At 38.2% G+C, this 13,492-nt stretch overlaps 1 protein-coding gene across 1 annotated transcript; it reads left to right on the plus strand.

Moving 5' to 3' along the window:
* Positions 1-1,243: 1,243 nt before the first annotated feature.
* On the plus strand, positions 1,244-1,959 carry LOC132032258 (MDIS1-interacting receptor like kinase 2-like). The gene is made up of 2 exons (XM_059421970.1): positions 1,244-1,526; positions 1,652-1,959. The coding sequence occupies exons 1-2, from the start codon at positions 1,244-1,246 to the stop codon at positions 1,957-1,959; spliced, it is 591 nt and encodes a 196-aa protein (XP_059277953.1).
* The last annotated feature ends 11,533 nt before the right edge of the window (positions 1,960-13,492 follow it).

A 13,492-nucleotide genomic window follows, 5' to 3' on the forward strand; every position in this document is an offset into this window, starting at 1 on the left:
GGAGATGAAGTGCATTGTTGGCCTTGATTTTGGAGTTTCAAGTAAACAAGAGATTGCTAACTTGATGATAAAACTAAAACCTTTTCCCTTCATCTTCAGGATATGGAAGGCATTCATCTAGCAAATATTAAGCTGCACATCTCTAGTTGGTGAATCTGCTAGCAAAGTAATATGTTCCCTAAGATGCTTTCCTTTGATTACTTCCAATGACAATACTCCAAAACTGTAGACATCACACATCTGTGTAACCTTCATAGTGTATGCAAGCTCTGCAATATATAATTTCGAATGGGTATAACTATTTAAACATGTAAGTGAGAGTAGAATGAGCACAAACTTGCCATTCAATTCATGAATTGGAAAAAGAAAAAAAGATAAAGGAGGAAAATCATACCTAGTGCAACATAGCCATATGTGCCTACAAATGTAGTACAGTTGGATGAGTCTGGCTGGAGAAGCTTACCTATTCAAAAATCTGAAACACAAGTTTCAAACTCGGAATCAAGCAAAACATTACTGCTTGATATGTCTCGATGAACAATCGGCGGTGAGCAATCCTGGTGCATGTAAGATAAAGCAAAAGCAACACCTTTGATGATAAATCCAATTTCCTAGACTCTACTTCATTGCTCAAGATACTAGATAAACTACCTCTCTCCATGTACTCGTAAACTAAGAACGAGTGTTGTGCATTCGAACAAAAGCCATAGAGTGTCACAATGTTTCGATGCTTAATCCTTGTAAGTGCCCTTACCTCATTCATGAAACTTTTGCGATGTGTAACCTCAAAGGAAGAATGAAGTCTCTTCACAGCTATATTCACAAGAGATGGAAGCTTTACCTTGCTTTCATTGGTGTTCTCTTTATCTGTGATAAAAGAAATAGAGTTGGACATATTGAAAGACGGGATTCCAGCAATGGTGTTGATGTTGATGAAGATGGTGATTTGCTTTCCATATCTACATTAAATGGAAGTGCATTATACCGGGATATCCTAAAAGCCACTAAGGAGTTTGATGCAATGTATTGCATCGGGAAAGGAAAGTCCGGAAGCGTTTACAAGGTAAAGCTTCCATCTCTTGTGAATGTATAGCTCCAAGAGACTTCATTCTTCCTTTGAGGTTACACATCGCAAAAGTTTCATGAATGAGGTAAGGGCACGACAAGGATTAAGCATCGAAACATTGTGACACTCTATGGCTTTTGTTCGAATGCACAACACTCGTTCTTAGTTTACGAGTACATGGAGAGAGGTAGTTTATCTAGTATCTTGAGCAACGAAGTAGAGTCCAGGAAATTGGATTGGCTTAAAAGGGTGAATATCATCAAAGGTGTTGCTTTTGCTTTATCTTACATGCACCAGGATTGCTCACCGCCGATTGTTCATCGAGACATATCAAGCAGTAATGTTTTGCTTGATTCCGAGTTTGAAGCTTGTGTTTCAGATTTTGGAATAGCTAAGCTTCTCAAGCCAGACTCATCCAACTGTACTGCATTTGCAGGCACATATGGCTATGTTGCACCGGGTAAGATTTTCCTCCTTTATCTTTTTTTCTTTTTCCAATTCATGAACTGAATGGCAAGTTTGTGCTCATTCTACTCTCACTTACATGTTTAAATAGTTATACCCATTCGAAATTATATATTGCAGAGCTTGCATACACGATTAAGGTTACACAGATGTGTGATGTCTACAGTTTTGGAGTATTGTCATTGGAAGTAATCAAAGGAAAGCATCTTGGGGAACATATTACTTTGCTAGCGAATTCACCAACTAGAGATGTGCAGCTTAGCCATTTGCTAGATGAACGCCTTCCATACCCTGAAGATGAAGTGAAAAAGGTTTTAGTTTTTATCATCAAGTTAGCAATCTCTTGTTTACTTGAAACTCCAAAATCAAGGCCAACAATGCACTTCATCTCCCATATGTTGTCAATGGATCCACCTATTTCTCAATAACCTCCATGGAGGCTAGAAGCTTCCCCGAGATGTAAGGTGTCTGTGTATGGAAAAAGAGCAAGTTTTGACACCAAGTGGTTCTGAAGTAAGAATAAGAGTTCCATGACAAAATTATTACTAGACTAATATTTGTGTATTATATTGTTAGTTGTGCTTATCTAGTTTAGTGTTTCAACCAGGATTCTGAGCCCTTGTACTAGAGTGAATACAATATCAAGTGGAAGGTACTAATATTTTTATATCAATAAGTGCTAATAAAAGTTTGTTTCATGTTTATTAAAGATGAACATGTTGAAGATATAATACCTCTTACATTTGCTATACACTGCAATGCATGTCAAAGAATGATATGTTAAAGATGAAAGTAGAAATGATTGTGTATCATACTAAGATCTAAATAAACATGTATTGCATAAGTGCCTCTTTACAGACTCTGTAGTTGTAAAATACTAAAAAAAATTCACTTGAGTTACTAGAGAAACAAATTTCTTTGCTATTCTAAACATAACTTCCACATAAACTACCTCACATGGAAAATCTCAGGGGCCTTAGTCATCTTGATTTTAGTTTTAACCAAATCAATGGAAATATTGCTTCACACTTTTTCATATATCTGAACTTGCTCTTCAGGGATCTTATAGTAAATTCTATGGACAACCCTTTATGAATTGGAAACAAAGCGCAACTTTTTGCTCGTAGAAAATAACTTTTCGTGGTAGCACCTCTCCAGAATTTGGAATTATTGATATTTCTTTTTAATCTGTTGGCTAGGATAATTCAAAATAGAATAGGCAATTTCACTTTGATGTAAAATTTATAATTGAAAGACAACAATTTTCTAGCAGGACACTTAAGGATCTGGGATAAGAGAATTACTATTTCTTGATTTATCTGACAACAGATTGACTGGTTCAATTAATCTCAATGATGTGGGAGATTGGAAGCATTTAATTTCCTGGAGTTTGTAAACAACAATAATTTGAGCTAACACATTCCAACTGAGATGGATAATGTATTTCAGATGTTCATGCTGAATTTAAGTCGCAATTAACTCAATGGAAGCATTCGAATTTTCAACTACAATGGTACCTTAAGTTTGATTCATTCATACCGTTGTGTTAGCAAATCGTCTTGTGTTTGTTCTTGCCATTAATATGGTGCCCCTTCTTATACTTTTGGTCCATTCATACCTTTGTCGTAAGCAAATCGTCTTGTATTTGCTCTTGCCATTAATATGGTGCCCCTTGTTACACTTTTGGTCCATTCATGCCTTTGTCGTTAGCAAATCGTCTTATATTTGCTCTTGCCCTTACTATGGTGCCTCTTGTTACACTTTTGGTCCTCTGTCCTTAACAAATCGTCTTGTATTTGCTCTTGCTATTAATATGGTGCCCCTTGTTACACTTTTGGTCCATTCAATTCATACCTTTGTTGTTAGCAAATCACTGTGCTTGTCCTTTATAAAATTTCCCCTTGTTACACTTTTGGTCCATTCATACTTTTGTCGTTAGCAATCATCTCGTATTTGCTCTTGCCATTAATGAAGCTCTAGCATAAAATAAGTGAATTATACATTTCCAAATTTATCGAGAAAAAAGATCCGAATGTACTCATCAACTTTTGATTATGGTTTAAAATTATACACAGATTGGAGCTTCAGTAGGGTCAACTGCGTAAAATAAGAACTTTTCCTAACGAAGTGATTAATATTAGACTAAAAGTTTAATGGATGGCTAAATTCCTTAATTTCGAATAGTACATGAACTTATTTGCCCTTTTCACGTTGTAAAATGATATAATTTTATGCCTTATTAGCATTACAAATCCGCTGCTAACTGTGACCATTCTTTTTTCTCTTTACATATTAATAGGGTGAGAAAAATCCACTTGCATCTTTGACTAATTGGACTACCTACATTCTACACCAGGCTTTATGACAAATCCAATTCAATTCTGAATAAGTCGGCAACTTCATCTGCAGAATTTTATGACCACAAATGTGGCACTAGAGGCCAACTACAACATATCTAACATCATTTGCCTACTTAAAGATCTTTTTGCATTAGTGTAGCATATTTTCAAGACAAAATGCTCTTCTTTAGTTTTGAAGTCAATTCAACAAACACATACTATAATATATATTCCAAAGAAAAGATGATTACACGTAGTTGAAGTTTATTGTTTTTTATACTCATCATCTTCTTATGTAATATTAAAATAGTCTTATAAGTCTTACAGATATGGATAAATGAAATAATTATTTGGCAATAATTTAAGAGGGTTGCTTCATTTCCAATGCTTCACGATTTCATGGATTAGGGGTCGTTTCGTTGTTTTATAACATAAATTAACCCACCAACAAGGGTTGTGGTGTAGTCGCTGGTACTACTCCATTCTTAATCAAGAGGTCTCGAGTTCGAGCCCCTTGGGTACCGAGTCACCATTGTTAGGGAGTGCTTTGCCCCCCAATGTGGGACTACGTACCCGGCACGAATCCTGATTTAGTCGGGCCCAATACGGGTACCGGACACCGGATGGGAAACAAAAAAAAACATAAATTAACCCTCTTAAAAGACTAATTAAACGGCCCTTAAAGTTGAAATCGCGCCTAGGAAACAAAGAGATGCGAAATATAATAGAATTTATAAAGATACTAACTTTTTATGAAGATAAATTGATATACAGACATTATATGGCCTGAGGATTCGATTGTGTGGAGTTGCGATTAGACTCGGTTGTTATGTCTATTGTGGGGGTTCGTGAGAAATAGGAAAGATAGTTCAGAGGGTTACATGATCTCCACGTTTCAGTGTTGGGTTGCTTGGTGATGTGATCGGTTGACTTCAGCTTCGTCAAGGCTTTATGATGGTGTGTGTGACACTGGTGAACCAATGGCGGGCCGACGATTTAACAAATGTAGGGTATTAGACTTCGGTATGTGAGAACAAGTGTAAGTTCGGTGATGACCATCAAATGTGGGCAACGTATTGTGATCGTGGGTAATAAAGAAAAGAAGTTGACAATAAGGACATGAAGGAAGACTATTGTGGAAAGCACGTAACGAAGTGAGACTTCATAGAATATCTTGGATATGAGTACTTTTCGAGAGATTGGGAAGGGAAAAAAATTGGTATCTGACATGGTCATCAGATTAATCTTGCAACTGGTACTAAAAGTTATTCTTGATATAAGCTCGTTGATGTTAAAGGACTACTCGGTTATTAAGTGAATGCTATGGGTACATCTTTTGATCGGTAAAATTGATTGGGTTGTAGACTTCTGAGGAGTTAGTAAGCGACTGAAAAAAATGACTTCAATTATGGGCGTATGGGATGTGTTAATGACTTGAGGTGTTACTGGTTGTTTCACCAAGATTTGAAGACAAATATGGATTTTGTTTGGTGGTTCATTTGGCTTAGATGGATGATTAGTTTAGAGGATCGAGTGGATTTGAGTGTTTGTAGGTCGGTAGTGTGAGAGATTTCAAATGAAATATAGGAACTAAAGGATTGCGATGAGGCATCTTGCTATCGGGTTCAGGGAATTAAGGTTTGTAAGACTTGAGATGAGGTAATATGGGTACTTGAGCCGTGTTGGATTGCAGGACCATTATATCTTGATGTACAGTGAGGGGTGTGACCGATGAGGTTGATGGGTGTTTACGAGGTTAAGGACAGAAAGGAAATTGTTGAAGCAAGAGTTAGTGATGTGGGAGCTTGGTTGCGATTGGGCAGTGTAGAGTAGGCTTAAGAGTTTATGGATAGGTTGTATGTTCGGTTATGCATAGGCTAATAGAGGTCAGTGATGGACTAAGGTTGGGAACCTTGTATTCATTGTGTAAAATTGACTAGATCTGCTACTAATGGTGTTATTACTCGGCTTGGGTGATTGAAAAAAAAAAAGGGATAGTCATGCAAGTGGTTAGAGGTATTCAGATTCAATAATTGAGGTAAGAGGTGATTCTTCGAGAACTAGTAACGTTAAGGATTTGAGTAAGGGATTAGTAAACATTAGTAGTTGAAATGATAGAAAGGACGATTCGGTGGGATATATGACGATATTAGTGAGACTGTTTGTGTGATACACTAGATTTAGAGAGTGTTCAAGTTCGAGTTGTAAACGTTAAGGAAACTCTAATGTGCTGGTACGATCCTATCTCCAGGATGAATTCGACTAGTTTGCAAGACTTACGGTTATGTGGTATTCGATGGAGTGGATTCGAGGATTGATTATGGTATCGATGATCGAGAAGTGATTAGAAAATTTGGGAATTGACGACTCGAGAAAAGGTATAGTTGATGGTGAATCGATAAAAAAAGGTACATCTTAGGGATTTCTTGGGTCAGTATGGATTATGGTGTCGTCCTCTTGCATATTCCAGTTGAGATATGTTTGTTGTGTGAACTTAAGAAGGAAATCTACAAGGATGGACTAGGTGATATGACAGAGTTCTGTGAGGTTCGTGATTTGTGACTAGTGAGAAGCATATTTCAGTGAACCGACTTGTTGAGGTTTATAAAAGTGGATTGGTGGTAACTTATGGCTGCTATGCGTGGTAAGAATGTGATGGGTTTCGATCCTGGAATCAGTTTGTATGGTTGCTGATATATTCTGAAACGGTGCATTCATTGTGGGCTTTTATGGTTTGAATGGAAATAGTTAAAACGAGGTTGTAACTCCAAGAGAACTTATGAGTTCCAAGTAGATCAGTTTAATGGATGTGATAAGGAATGCCTGATTTTTGAGGTTTGTTACTAGGAATCCTTGTGGTATCTCACCAGAGTCGGCCTTTCGGTTAGTACAATGGGTTGTAATGATAATGGTTGTGCCTTGGAGAGGTTCTAGGACTGTGATAAGGCTCCGTTCTAATCATTGGATGATGGCAGATCTTGTCCTATGCAGTACTCGATGGCAAGTTCCTAGATAAGTGATTTGAAGGGTTAAGAAGACTTAAGACTGACCAAGTTAGCTACGGCAAAAATATGTTTCGATGAAATAGCTTAGAGTTTTCTAGAGGATGTAGGTTTCTCTTTTGGGAGGAGTAAGTCCTGGTTTCGATTTGTATTGTATACTTCTAAGAAATACTGATTCAAGGAACGACTTGAAAAAAAGGGTGAAACAAAAGGATTCGGCGCTCAGAATATCTTACCAGTTCGGAATGTTTTATGACTTAGTTATGTCTAAAAGTTTGTGCTATATGATTTATCTATGTGAGATCCGCTGTTTGTTTTAGGGGTATGGTAATTGGGTCTTTTGGGCTAAGTGCGAATAAGTAGCTATCTGGGTTTGCTTTAGGTTGAAAGAGCTCCGTGTTGGTTGTGATATGATTTCCTTGGTTACCGTAAGCTTGTCCTACTCTTGTTCTTCACTCGAGGATGAGCGATTGTTTAATTGGTATCTGATGTAATGACCCGTTTGGTTGTTAGCGAGATTTTTCCCTTATTGACCGATTTCGAGCCTCGTCAGTTTTTATTTTGACTTGTGAGAAAATCTTGACCTTAAGTGAGAACCTTTGACCGAGAGTTGAATTGGTCAACGAGACCCTATTTGGGAAATCCGAGACCGCGGGTGAGTTCGTAGTGCATTTTTATGTATATCTGCATGTTTTGTTTGTGTAAGTTAGGTTTCGTATGATAGGCGAGTATCGGGATGGAATTGGCGAAACCGGAAACCGGTTTCCAGGTGTCCGAGCTGGCCGGTGTCCCGGCGGCGCACCGCTGGGGCGGTAATGGTACCGCTGGGGCGGTGAAGTGCATTTTTTGGCTAGACTACCATAGCGGTCTGGGCACCGTTGGGGGCGGCGCGATGGCCGCCACGGGTATCGCCGCACTCGAATATATTTTATATTTGGTAAAACCCTTAGAGATTTCCCATAACTTCCAAAATCGTTGTAAGCACTCTTGGAGGCGACTTGAAGGTCTAGAGAGCCATTTTCTTCCTAGGGTAAGTGTTCTAACCTTATATCTATCCATTATGATCTTCTAAACATGATTTCAACCTTGTAATGACTAGAATCAAAGGAGGGTTTATGGGGTTTTTCATGAAAGAGTTCTAAAAATGAATTGGCTTCCTAGATTGTGAATAAATGATGTTAATGTTGCTATTTATGCTAGATAATGATATATCTAGGCTTGTTAACCAATAATCTTCCATGCTAGAGTTGAATTTTATGAATTAAAGTTAGGGTTCTTACATCCAAATTTGGGGGATTTTATATTAATGATGATTTTGAGAATTAATTGAGTATTCTTATGATTAAAGTAATGGGTTTTGACATTTTAGTATTGAATTCGGTATTTTGGTCATAAAATTCCCGTCTTGCCCTTGAGACCCGTTTTTTCTAAATTAAGGGTTGAAAGTTGACCAGAATAGAAAGTAGCCAATATGGGTATCATTATTCATGGTTTCTTACATAGAATTCATATGTGATAGAGTTTGACTATTTGGAGACGCTTCGGAAGACAAGGCAAGATGTGGGTTCGTGGCGCCTGTTCGGCTGCCAGGTAGGTTATGGCTTCCCTTTCGGTAGACTCCGGTTAGTTTCATATATTCGTGTATTAGAAGGAACGGAGAATGCATGTATAGGAATTGGAGATTTGGGATGAAATCTTAGGATGGTATTGTTGTGTGATTTGTGTGTTCGGGCTTGTGGCCTGTAGATTCCTTAGGTTGTTTGATGTGGTTTTCTTTAATATCGGTGGATATATGTGACTTGGAAGTAGTGGGTGAAACCTATTGTTGTGTCTAATGATGAGAAGTCCCCGTAATATGTTATTATTGTGTAATGCCATTAATATTCAACCTAGTTGATAAATGGGAGGATAAAATACACCAACGATCGTGATTGAGTTCTAAAAAGAGTTGTGATAAATGATTGTGAGTGTAGGGTGAGATTACATGTTCCAAGTTAATAGGCTGATTTAAGGAAGTGGTAATAATGTATATCGATTGATTGACCTATTGTGTGTTGGGACTAGCCACCCCGTTGTGTTGTGCTTGACAGTGCTATTGTGTTGGCTTGATGCCATGAGTTGTTGATAGAGATTAGATCACGTTATCCGTCTTGGCTCGGATATATTATTGGCATACCCACTGTTGGTATTGTGATATAAATACATTGTTGTCATAACCACTGTTGGTATTGTGATAAAGATACATTATTGGCATACCCACCGTTGGTATTGTGATATTGATATATTGTTGGCATACCCACTGTTGGTATTGTGATATGATACGTTATTGGCGTACCCCATTGTTAGTACTTGTGATATTGAGCTTGATGTTGATATACGCATTGCACGCATTCTCATTCGTTCATGATACATGGCCGATACCCGGTGATGATCCGGTATCGTTGATTGAGTGAAACTGATATTATAAAAACTCTTTTACTTGAGTGATTGTGAGAAGGTCGATGTCTAATGATCAATTCCGGAATCTTTAATTGTGTGAAACTGATATTTGATAAAACTCTTTTACTTGAGTGATTGTTGGTAGGTACTTGTCATATTGGGCTTGATGTTAATACACGTTGCACGCATTCTCATTCATTCATGATACATGGCCGATACCGGTGATGATCCGGTATCGTTGATTGTGTGAAACTGATATTTGACAGGCTCTTTTACTTGAGTGATTGTGAGATGGCTGATGTCCGATGATCCGTTTCGACATCGTTGCATGGCCGATTCCGATGTTAGTCCGGGAATCGTTATTAGTGCATGGACTTCGCGGGTCCTCCGCAGTGGTGCCGGTGGAGACCCCCCGTGAGCAATTAGCTTGGTCCCGTCCGTCCGTTGGGCAAAGATCCGGAATGGGTGGCACTTAGACTTCGCGAGTCACACTGGGTTGTGCTACCGAGACGTTGATATTTCCGTCCGGAGTACATGTGTACACCTCATTTGCATGGCATGGCATGGCATTGCATTCATACATCTTGCATAGCATTGCATTCATACATCTTGCATTGCACTGCATTATGCCTTGTTTGAGATGATTTGGTGTTTACTTGTGATGAATGGATTCAGATTGGTTTATTCAGACTTTGCACATTTGGGATTAGGTGCTTTACTTAGGCAATGACATGTACTTGGATCTGGATTTATTGATCGAACTTGAGGAGGTATCCCACAGACCGTTCGTAAGATTAGTTACATATTTGGTCTCTATGTGATGTAGGATAACGGGTGTCCTAATGATGAGTTGACTACTACGCTGAAACGATCGATTCAATGATATATGAGTTCCGATATCGTTGTGAGCTTGACTGGTGAATTATTAGAGTGAATTTAATGCTTAAGGGTATTGATATACAGTGTGTGGTAGATAGACGTATGACTTGTTTGGGTTTTTATCCTGTTTACCTGTAAATTCTTTTACTGATATAGACTAACCATTGTCGGCCTATGATACTTACTCAGTACGCGTGGTTTGTACTGATATTGCACTTGCTACACGCTTTTTGGGATGTAGAATTTTTCAGGTGATTGATCGAAGCGTATGTGGAAATACGCGGTGCCTATCTGGAAGGCCTCCTCCCATTTCATTCCGGGACAGAGGTTGAGTTTTAGAATGTAGTGGTAATCTGAAGTCATTAGTCGCTCTTGTACTAGTCTAGACCAGGTCATGGGAAGATGGATTGAGTCTGTAATCATGTATTTGTTCGAATCATATGAACACTTGAGTTTATTACATAAATATTATGATATTCTACTGTTATTTCAAAATTTCTATCGGTTTAAATGAATCGTCCTAATTTAATTGATGTGTATTCAATGAGAGGGTTCGCCTACCGAGGTTGAAATGTAGGTGCCCGCGCGACCCTGAATTGGGTCGTGACAGTAGTCTCATAAAATAATCTTGCCTTAGCATTAGTTAAGTGAACTTGGAATAAATCCCCTCTAATATGATGTCTTTACTAATTATGTGCTTAGTCTGATGTTTGGGTTGTTTTTTTGAATTGAAGGACGTGGGTTCATGCTTGTCATGACCCAACTAGAGGGGCTACGACGGGTACACAGAGCCGACTACCGAGCACCTCACATTCGGCTAATCATCATACTCAACCTGAACATGTATAATCTCCAAAGAAACACATATCTATATACATAAGCCCTCACGACTACCAAAAATAATATACAAAAGTACAATGACATCATTATGAAACACAATTTACCCACACGTACATACCTACGAGCCTCTACTAGAGTACTAGACATAAGGACAGGACAAGACCCCGTCGTGCCCAAAATATATACACAAAAGAATGTGATCATAAGTAGCACCTCCGGAATAATGGAGGGCTCCTATGAATCTGCTGATAAGCTCCTACGGATCCGCACCGTCTCCCTGTCTACCTGTGGGCATGAACACAGAGTCCAAAAAAAAAGGACGTCAGTACGAACATTGTACTGAGTATGTAAGGCATGATGAATAATAGCGTAATAAAGAAACAATGAAACATGATCTGAAGATATACCCTGCTTAACCTTTAAAGGAAAACACATGTATGCATATCATATATACCATCATCGTTAACCCGCGTCGGGGTAACCATCATAATGCCGCCCACTAGTGGTGTCATGTCCGGCCTTCTAGGCGCGGTGTAATCATATGCAGCCCGCCTTCGTGGTGACATGTCCGGCCATCTAGGCACGGTGTAATCATATGCAGCCCGCCTTCGCGGTGACATGTCCGGCCATCTAGGCACGGTGTAACTTCATCATCATATACATCTTATAAAGCATACATTAGAACTCAATTACAAGTATAACTCTATCGGGGTGACATAAGGTCGAGAACTCCCGATTCCATTATGGAGTAGTCATGATCATCATATCTCACCTTGAAGGAACTAGCATTATAAGGTGAGTTTAACAACAATGAATAACATCAAAGAATCATATGTGGATCATTGGCTTCATAGCAATATCATATCTTGAATTTTAGGATCTCTAGGTTTCGACTCATCATCATCATTATTGTATTCGTATCACATCTCTTATCTTTATTTCTTGAGAAGCTTTCTATAAACATTGACTCATAGTTTCCGAATGTAAGAAATTCATGGAAGTATAAGGGAAGTCATGTCATAGGAATCATGCCTTAGAAAAAGAAGGGATTAGCCTCACATACCTTTTCGTTTAGCTACTTTATCCCTTGAACGTTCCCCTCCAATATTCACGTTTTACCTTCAAGAGAGTTCGTACTAATATTAGATAATCGATAACATGAGCATGCTTGAACTAAAGCTAGAGAAAATTGGGTAGCATTTCCTTTGTTTATAAAACTTTCTTCATATCATATATCAACTCTCAATCATCCATAATAACATTTGTAATATCATATTTAATAACGTTGTCAAGTTCGTCATTATCCAATTCCCACAATTTCCTCTCAAGGTCATTCATAACCATGATCATAATACAACATTGCATTCATTCACATATCATGCTTCTCCAACATTCCTAATATTATCTTTAACAAGATCATACTCATAAGGTCTCAAGAATTATGATTCATGTCAACTACTATTAAAAAATACAATAATTTCACACTTGAGCTCCATGTTCCACTTTCTTCCATAATCTAAGTCTTTCAACCATTAAATATGCTAAATAACATGTAATGATCATGAAACTCACCTTTGGTTGTGTAGGAGCAAGTTTTGGATGAAAATGATTCACTTGAAGGAAAACCCTAGCTTCAATCCAAAGAGATTTCTTGACTCTAGCAACCCCTAAGAGCTTCCTTGCACTTGATTTCCTTGGATTAATGATACTGATCTTTGATTTCCTTTGGATTCTTGAAAATGAAATATGTAGAACCTTCTAGAGGTCTTGAGAGAAGTGGAGAAGTGAAAGAATGAGAAATTAGAAGTGGGATCACATTTAAATACTTGGGGAAATACTCAGCCCATCGGGTGTTATACGGACACTTATACGGTCCGTATAACATTGTACGGTCCGTATGAGTGACCGTGGTTCACCATCATGGAAAACATCCTTCCTGTTGGGTTATACGGGACCCTTATACGGACCGTATAAAGTTATACGGACCGTATAAGTGGTCGTATAACTCCCCTTTTCCGAAATTAATTCCGTCATTTCGTTTGATCTCCAATCCTTATGGAACCTTCTTAGCACTTGTTTAACACTTCATTAGCAATCTAAGGAGCATTATAACTTTTCCTCAAGACATTATTAAATCAGCATTAGCTCGGTACTTTGCAAACCCTTTTTCAAACACGACTTATACTTTACATTCTTCAACGAACTTTCTTCGCTTACCTCAAACGTCTTTGAAATCTTAATTAGAATGCTTTAGTACTACTTCTTACTTATAGAAACATCGTATACTTCTCACCCTACGTTAGTCTATCTACCGTGCGACGACATGAAATTTTCCGAGGTGTAACATCCTTCCCCCATTTAAAAACATTCGTCCTCGAATGTTAAGTTCTTCGGGATTTCTTACAAAAATTTTGCCTGAATTTCCCCTATAATATGGTGCTACCGTCTTGTCACAATAATGC

This window comes from Lycium ferocissimum, chromosome 2 (assembly GCF_029784015.1).
Source record: "Lycium ferocissimum isolate CSIRO_LF1 chromosome 2, AGI_CSIRO_Lferr_CH_V1, whole genome shotgun sequence".
NCBI classification, from domain to species: Eukaryota; Viridiplantae; Streptophyta; class Magnoliopsida; order Solanales; family Solanaceae; genus Lycium; species Lycium ferocissimum.

Excerpts from the sequence above, each read along its gene's own strand:
- LOC132032258 (XM_059421970.1), top strand. The coding sequence starts at position 1,244 with ATGGAGAGAGGTAGTTTATCTAGTATCTTGAGCAACGAAGTAGAGTCC. Across the intron at positions 1,527-1,651 it reads ATATGGCTATGTTGCACCGG|AGCTTGCATACACGATTAAG; the intron begins GTAAGATTTTCC and ends TATATATTGCAG.